The 8,902-nt window shown below is 51.5% G+C and overlaps 1 protein-coding gene across 1 annotated transcript; it reads left to right on the plus strand.

The window, feature by feature from the left end:
- The first annotated feature begins 360 nt into the window (after window positions 1-360).
- On the plus strand, window positions 361-6,239 carry LOC138929346 (uncharacterized). The gene is made up of 2 exons (XM_070288790.1): window positions 361-6,150; window positions 6,203-6,239. Exon 1 carries the CDS (start codon window positions 361-363, stop codon window positions 5,980-5,982), a length of 5,622 nt encoding a protein of 1,873 aa, XP_070144891.1. The 3' UTR covers window positions 5,983-6,150; window positions 6,203-6,239.
- The last annotated feature ends 2,663 nt before the right edge of the window (window positions 6,240-8,902 follow it).

Consider the following 8,902-nt stretch of genomic DNA (forward strand, 5'->3'; position numbering starts at 1 on the left):
TGCGCTGGATGGTCTGATGCCCAGCTAGAGAGTTGCCAGGAGCGCATTCCCGTCCCAGTAGTAGAGTCGCAGTCAGCGATATAGTGGAGCGCAGCCAGCGCCGAACACTGGGTACGGACGGTGGCGCAGGAGCGCCAGGCGCACATTCCCGTACCAGTAGAGGAGTCGCAGTCAGCGACATTGAGGAGCGCAGCCAGCGCCGAACACTGGGTACGGACGGAGACGCAGTCAGCGTCAATTGAGGTATCCGCAGCAAGCGGACAGAAGGCGCAAGGAGCGTCAAGCGTCGGTGTGACGCAGGCAGCGGCACAAGGGTCGCCATTTTGAAGCGCGCTGAGGCAGCGCCATATTGAACCTGGGATGCAGCATTCCCCCAGGAGGAGTTCCCGGCTGAACGGAGGGGAAGCCACCCCTACAACAACGCGAGCGGATCAGCAGCCAGCGAGTAGTGGAGCGGGAAACCGGCCGCAAGTGAACATAACCACGGCGGCGGCCATTTCTCGCCCAGCCACTACGGTGACTACAGTAGCGTCCCAACCGAGGAGTACTGCTGTCACAGCTGCGAGTTCAGTGCCGGAGGAAGGCCAGCCACTCACGTCGTACCTTATGGAGAGGATTACGGCGTTGGAGAATGAGCTGAGGCAGGTTAAAGTCCTGAACAGTGAGAGCACCGCCAAACGCGCGCCAATCGCAGTTGGCCCAAGCGCAAATGGCGCCAACAGTGAAGCGTCGGGGCGGCCGCCATCTTGGGGCGGGCCGCCAGTAGCCACATCTAACGGTGAGGCCCCAACTAACGGGGTCGGGCCTGTTCCACATAGCTGTGTCGGTGCGAGCAGTACGGCCTGCACGCAGCCGCCATATTGGAGTGGACCGCCATTGCTAACGACTAGCAATCATCTAGTGGAGCCACTGTGTGCTACGAGTGTTGCGCAGACGGCGCATGGATTCGTGCTACCGGGCGGGAGCATCCACAACGTGGCAACAGCAACGCCATTTGTTGGATCCTACGCCTCGATGACGCCGAATGGAGCCCAAGGAGCGAATGGGCCAAGAAGGCTTCCGGACCTGCATGTATTTGGAGGGCAGCCCGAGGAGTGGCCTATATTTAACTGTGCATTTGTGGAGACGACCCAAGCATACAACTGCACAGACCTGGAGAACAACCAGAGGCTGTTGAAGGCGCTGAAGGATGAAGCACGCGAGACAGTGAAGTCGCTACTGATTCACCCTGGGAACGTCAGCCCCGTGATGGAGCAGCTGCGCTTTAGGTTTGGCCGACCGGAGCAGCTTATACGCAGCCAGCTGAACAGCGTGCGAGAGGTGCCGCCGATTTCGGAGCAGCACCTGGCGAGGATCGTCCCCTTCGCAACCCGAGTGAGTAACCTCACGGCCTTCTTGCAGTCAGCGAAGGCGGAGCAGCACCTGGGGAACCCCACCCTCATGGAGGAGCTAGTGGCAAAGCTTCCTACGAGCAAGCGAGTGGATTGGGCCAGGCACGCTGCATCGATCGAGCCCTTTCCCACTGTAGCGCACTTCAGCACGTGGCTACAGGAGTACGCAAACATCGTGTGTACGATTTTGGACGTCGAGGGAAAGGAGCACATTTGTGGAGGGCAACACGCTACGACGAGCTGTAGAGAGTTCATCGGAGCTTCGCCATCGAGAAGGTGGAGCATGGTGAAGAGGCATCGGCTCTGCTTCACATGCTTACGGATTGGTCATACAGCTAGAACCTGCAATGGGCACGGCGAGTGCCGAATCAACGGATGCCGCCAGATGCATCACCGTCTGCTACATGGAGCGGACGAGGGGCGAAGATGGCCGGAGCAGCAAAGTGGCTTCAGGCGCCACGACGGTGGGAACCAGCAGTCAGCAGTTTCCAGACGCAGCCCGGAAAGAAGGTCTTCGCCACGAGGTGGTTACAGGGACCACGAGAGGAGCCAGCAGCCGGCGGTTCTCAGAAATAGCCTGGAGAGAAGAGCCCCGCAGCCAGCGGAGGCACCTGTGCAAAGGAACTTAAGCTGCATTGACGCCGAGGGAGGCCGACTATTGTTCCGTATACTGCCAGTAACGCTGTACGGAGCTGGTCGCCAGGTAGATACATACGCGCTTCTGGATGAAGGATCCTCCGTCACGATGATCGATGACGAGTTGCGGAGGGATCTGGGAGTGCGAGGCGAACATCGACAGCTTAACATTCAATGGTTTGGAGGAAAGGCCAGTAGAGAGCCCACCAACGTGGTGAGTCTAGAGATAAGTGGAGCTGGGAAGCCCACTCGCCACGCGTTGAGGAACGTGTACGCCGTTTCGAGTTTGAGTCTGCCGATGCAGACGTTATGTCGGCGAGATGTCCAGGGCGTGCATAAGGATGCGCGTCTGCCGATGAAGCCCTACAGCAACGCGGTGCCGAAGTTGCTCATCGGACTGGACCATGGACATTTGGGATTGCCACTTAGGACGAGGCGGTTTGCCAGAGAGGGACCGTATGCGGCCGCAACCGAGCTTGGATGGGTTGTGTATGGGCCGGTAAGTGGACAATCGACTACGCCGTCACCGAGGTCCTGCCTTCTAGCCGTGTCAATGGAAGATGCGATGGAAAAGATGGTAGAGGACTACTTCGAGATGGAAAGCTTTGGTGTGAAGCTCGCGCCACAGGTCGCAGCAAGCGATGACGCGCGGGCACAAAGGATCCTCGAAGACACCACGGTGAAAGTGGGGCGTCGCTACCAGACGGGACTACTCTGGAAGGACGACCACGCTGTGCTGCCACGGAGCTACGAGATGGCGCACAGACGGCTGATCAACGTAGAGAAGAAGTTGAGGCGCAACGGGCAGTTGGCGCTGGAATACGATCGTATTATCAAGGATTACGTGTCCAAAGGGTATGCGAGGAAGCTGCAGCCGGATGAGGTCGCCGTGAAGAGCGACAAGCTATGGTATTTGCCACATTTTGGTGTCGAAAACCCGAACAAGCCCGGTAAGGTCCGGCTTGTGTTTGATGCTGCAGCCAAGGTTGGAGGAACCTCTCTAAATTCGGCGCTGGACAAGGGGCCTCAGCACTATAAGCCCTTGCCAGCCGTGCTCTTCCATTTCAGGGAAGGAGCAGTCGGAGTCTGCGGTGACATCAAGGAGATGTTCCACCAAGTGCTGATCCGACCCGAGGATCGATGTTCCCAACGGTTCCTTTGGAGAGATGGCAACGACGATCGAGACCCGGATGTGTACGAGATGAACGTAATGACGTTTGGAGCAGCCTGCTCGCCGAGCACTGCGCATTACGTGAAGACGCTGAATGCCCTGAAGTTTCGGGATTCAGATCCGAGGGCAGTCAAGGCCATCATCGACCACCATTATGTTGATGACTATGTGGACAGTTTCGCTACAGAGAGCGAGGCTATTGGGGTATCTACCCGAGTGAAGGAGATACATGCGGAGGCTGGCTTCGAACTATGCCAGTTTTCATCCAGCTCACCCATCGTGGAAGCGGCGTTGGGACCACCTGGACGAGTCAAGAGCGTCGGATGGGGTGAGGCTGAGCAGAAGATCCTTGGAATGCGCTGGCAGGTAGCAACGGATGACTTCAGATTCAACGTGGAGTATCATCGAGTGCCAGAAAGCGTTCTAAGTGGAGATCGAGTCCCTACAAAGAGGGAGTATTTGAGCCTGCTGATGTCAACATTCGACCCATTGGGATTCCTGTGCTGCCTGATGATTACAGCGAAGCTGTTGCTGCGAGAGATATGGAGGCAGAAGATCCAGTGGGACGAACCACTACCGGAGGAGATAGGCAGAGCCTTTGCTGCCTGGCGCAGGCAGATGGACGCCGTGGGACAGTTCCGATGTCCTCGGCACTATTTTGGGCATGGAGCAGTTCGGACCATCGAGTTGCACGTGTTCGTGGATGCGAGTCAATCTGCATTCGCGGCGGTGGACTATTGGAGGGTCATGTACGAGGATGGCAAAGTGCTGGCTAGTTTCGTGTGCGCAAAGACGAAGTGCGCGCCGATGAGAACGATGTCAATCCCACGGCTGGAGCTGCAGGCAGCGGTTCTTGGAACCAGATTGATAAACACTATCAAGGAGGAGCACAGTGTGGACATCAGCGAAACGGTATTATGGACGGACTCAAAAACGGTGCTGAGATGGATCGGCAGCACCCACCGCCGGTATAAGCAGTTTGTTGGCAACCGAGTGGCGGAGATTTTGGAGTCGTCGGAGGTTTCCCAGTGGAGATGGGTACCTACAGCTGACAACGCAGCGGATGATGCGACGCGGTCGCAGAACAAGGCGGACCTTAGCCCGGAATCCCGGTGGCTAAGCGGTCCCGCATTTTTGAGGCAGCCAGCGAGCGGCTGGCCAGTGCCTGAGGAGGGAACTGAGCGTGTTCCGGATGCATCTGATGACGAGGAGATGCCGAGTGAGTTTGCATTGGTGGCCACAAATGAATTTGTCATTCCGTTCCAGAGATTCTCGAGCTTCAGCCGCCTGGTGAGGACCACAGCCTGGGTCTTGAGGTTTGCGCGTTGGTGCCGCAGACAGAGAAGCGAGCTCGAGGAATACGGACTCACTGCAAAGGAGTGTGAGGCCGCGGAGAACCTGCTGGTCAGGCAGGCCCAATTGGAATCGTTTCCCGATGAAATGAGGTCGGCGAAACACGGAAAGGAAGTCGCCAGCTCGAGCAAGATTCGAGGTCTGGCGCCGTACATGGATGAACATGGAGTTCTGCGAGTTCATGGCAGAGTTGATGCTGCGCTGTGCATGCCGTACAGTGCGAGGAGGCCTGTGATACTGTCACACAGGCACAGTCTTACTGAGATGATTGTGAGACACTTCCACGCCCAGATGAAGCATCAAAACGTGGATGCGACGATTGCTCAGATCCGGACGAGATTCTGGGTCACGAAGATGAGGCGCATGCTGAAGGAGGTGATCTCGTCGTGCTACGAGTGCAAGTTGCAGCGAACGCGGCCGATGCCGCCGATAATGGCACCCCTTCCAGAGGATCGATTGGAAGCGGGTGGATGGCCATTCAAATATACTGGATTGGACTACTTTGGACCACTGCTGGTGACTGTTGCCCGTCACCGAGAGAAGCGTTGGGTCGCCTTGTTCACGTGTTTGACGACAAGGGCGATTCATCTGGAGCTGGCGCATGACCTGTCGACGGATTCCTGCATAATTGCGATCAGGAACTTCGTCTGCCGTAGAGGACCGGTACATAGACTGCGGAGTGACAACGGCAAGAACTTCGTGGGAGCTGACAGGGAGGCCAGACGATTCGGAGACGTGTTCGAGACGGAGAGAATACAGAGTGAGTTATCCAGCAGGAGCATTGAATGGGTCTTTAATTGCCCATCGAACCCGTCCGAGGGTGGAGTATGGGAGCGGATGGTGCAGTGCGTCAAGCGAGTGCTGCGCCATACATTGAAGGAAGTCGCGCTGAGGGATCACGTATTGGAAAGTCTACTGATCGAGGCGGAGAATCTGGTCAATTCGCGTCCGCTCACCCACTTGCCGGTGGATGCGGACCAGGAGGCGCCGTTGACGCCAAACGACCTGCTCAAGGGAGCAGCTAACCTGCCGAATACGCCTGGTTTGGAGGCGGAGCTGCCCAAGGAGGGTTCTACGCGAAAGCAGTGGAGGATTGCTCGCATGCTGCGAGACCGTTTCTGGAGGAGGTGGGTCCTGGAGTACCTGCCTACGCTGGTGCGCCGCGAGAAGTGGTGCCGGAGAACGGAGCCCATCCGCCAGGGCGATATGGTCTTCGTCTGCGATCCTGCCTTGCCCAGACGAGAGTGGCGCAAGGGCATCGTGGAGGAGGTCTACAGCGGAGCTGATGGAGTCGTCAGACGCGCCAGTGTGCGCGTGAGCGACAACGGACTATCTCGGACAATGTTGCGGCCTGTCTCGAAACTTGCAGTTTTGGATTTGAGTGAAGCGGTTCTTCACGGGGTCGGGGATGTCGACGGCCAAACATTGTAATCGATAGGTAGAATAAGTGTTGGAAGGAAATTCTAGTATTTTGTAAGTTATCCGATGTTGTATGGATTTCTTGGCCCATGAAGTAGGGGCCTACTAATATCGGCACTGTGAATGCCGCCTAAATTGTGCTTTTTCATTGTCTTGTGAATTGTAGGAGGGCACACTGCGGTAAGCTTAAGTTAGTTTAAAAATGTATTAGGCTAATTTAATGTATTCACAGAATAAAACCGCACCCTTGAAGTTATCCCTCTCTTCGGACCTACTTGTGTGGGGGGCCGTTTAAGGCAACTCCGCATGAAGCAAGACAATATGCATTATAAGCGGAGTTGTGAACTTTTTGTTTACAAATTTACAATTGAGTATGCAAATGTATTAGACGTGTAAAAACTAATATAAATATAAATTCTGAAGTGGATTCAGGCATTATTAGCTGAGTTGTGAACGTTTTGTTTACAAATTTACAATTGAGTATGCAAATGTATAAACCGTGTAAAAACTAATATAAGTACAAATTCTGCCGTGGATACATGCATTATTAGCTGAGTAATGAACTTTTTGTTTACAAATTTACAATAGAGTATGCAAATGTATTAGCCTTCTAAAAACTAATATAAGTATGAATTCTGCCGTGGATACATGCATTATAATCGGAGTTGTGAACTTGTTGTTTACAAATTTACAATTGAGTATGCAAATGTATTAGCCGTGTAAAAACTATTATAAATACAAATTCTGAAGTGGATATATGCATTAATAGCTGAGTTGTGAACTTTTTGTTTACAAATTTACAATTAAGTATGCAAATGTATTAGCCTTCTAAAAACTAATATAAGTACAAATTCTGCCGTGGATACATTCATTATTAGCGGAGTTGTGAACTTTTTGTTTACAATTTACAATTGAGTATGCAAATGTATAAGCCGTGTAAAAACTATTATAAATACAAATTCTGCCGTGGATACATGCATTATAAGCGGAGTTGTGAACTTTTTGTTTTCAAATTTACAATTGAGTATGCAAATGTATAAGCCGTGTAAAAACTATTATAAATACTAATTCTGAAGTGGATACAGACATTATTAGGTGAGTATGCAAATGTATTAGACGTGTAAAAACTAATATAAATATAAATTCTGAAGTGGATTCAGGCATTATTAGCTGAGTTGTGAACTTTTTGTTTACAAATTTACAATTGAGTATGCAAATGTATTAGCCTTTTAAAAACTAATATAAGTACAAATTCTGCCGTGGATACTGTAAGGAAGTTCGACGGCTGGGGTAGGTCTCAGTCACGTCCAAGGTCCTCTTTATCAGAAAAAATTTATAAAGATATGGGACAAAGTGTTTTGACGCGCGGTAAACTGACGTGAGATGGTAGTTGTCAGTTACCGGGATACGAAGCCAGAGAAATGGCTTGTCCGGTCTTTGCAGTAGAGCGAAATAATCGGCGGAGCGCGTTTTGGGTCGGGCCCATAGCAATCGCTATAAGGAGACCGAGAGAGGGGTCGATTTTGGGGACCACCGCTTCCTAGGGCAGAATTTATGGCCTAAAATCTAGGCATTTTGGGAAAATATTTCACGTGAGTCATGGCCAGCGTGATTGTGGGTCGTTCCCTCGCGAGCTGGACTCGATTTGAGCCGAAAATTATACTTAAGAGAGCTTTTCTTGAATTTATTTAATTTTTCCTCATTTTAAATTTCTCTGCATTTATTTTCCCAGTGTGGGCAGCGTACGGCCTCTCGGAAGTGGCGGTCAGTGGTTAGATTCTCCGCGAGAGCAAAATATATTTAAATAGAATTTTTACTTAAATTTTTATTATTAAAGTTTGGAGTAAAATTTCTCCCAGTGTAGGCGAAACTCAGACATTCCCCGCAAGAACCGAAATGTAAATATGTACGAGTTTATTTTTATTAATTTCAGTTTTCATTTGTTTTTTATTTAATAAAGTTGCATTTTTCAGATTTTTTTATTTCAGCTTTCATTTGTTTTTATTTAATTTGCAGGGATTTTTAGGTTAGGGTTTTTGAGGCATTATTTCTAGCCTACTCTAGCGAAAACCGCATCTTGGCCGTCGAGAAATTTCTATCTGCACATGCACTCGCTGGCCAGAATGCGGTTCTGCGCGATCTAGAGATGTGAGAACGGGGAACCAAAGATAACTACTAATTCTTGACTACGCTTAAATTCTGTACAACTGGAAGATGATTATAGTGCGAAACTTGGCTGCTTAAATATACAGAGCTTATTTTACAAAAACAATAGAAAATGATGATATACAAAGCTTATGTTTACAAAGTGAGAAGTGATTAAAGTATTATACAAAATTATTTCCAAAGCTTATTTTACAAAGTGAGAATAATTTGTGGGCATTTGCCGGTTTGTTTTGATTTCGCTGCTAGCTGCTGCGGCTCTCCATGAGCGTTGGCGGCAGTTGTTATTGCCGTCGGCTACTGTTGTTGTCGCTGCCGGCTCCTGACCGCCGTTGTTGTTGTTTTTGGGCGCTGCTGACGCTGTTGTTGTTCGCTGCTGACGCTGTTGATATTCGCTGCTGGCGCTGTTGATATTCGCTGCTGACGCTGTTGATATTCGCTGCTGGCGCTGTTGTTATGGTTCGGCTGACGTTGACTCTGCTGTTGTTGTTGGCTGCGGGAGCTGTTTTTGTTGTCGGCGGCTGGCGCGGTTGCCGTTGCAGTTGGCCGCCAGTATTTGTGGGAAGTCGAACGACTCCTCACATCCCCCTCTTTCTTCGGGGGCGCGAAAAAATGGAGATCTCGTTCTCCGTGGTGATGTGGACGCGGCGGATATGATGGCCGCGGCCAGTGCTGGCGTCTCCTTCTCCTTGCCCTTGGAAGAATTTCCCGGGATGACGGTGGCCAGATCATCGTCGTCGTTGCTTGTGGTGGCGGCCGTGGCCAACGC

The sequence above is a fragment of the Drosophila kikkawai genome, unplaced genomic scaffold, assembly GCF_030179895.1.
Source record: "Drosophila kikkawai strain 14028-0561.14 unplaced genomic scaffold, DkikHiC1v2 scaffold_153, whole genome shotgun sequence".
In the NCBI taxonomy this organism is placed as follows: Eukaryota; Metazoa; Arthropoda; class Insecta; order Diptera; family Drosophilidae; genus Drosophila; species Drosophila kikkawai.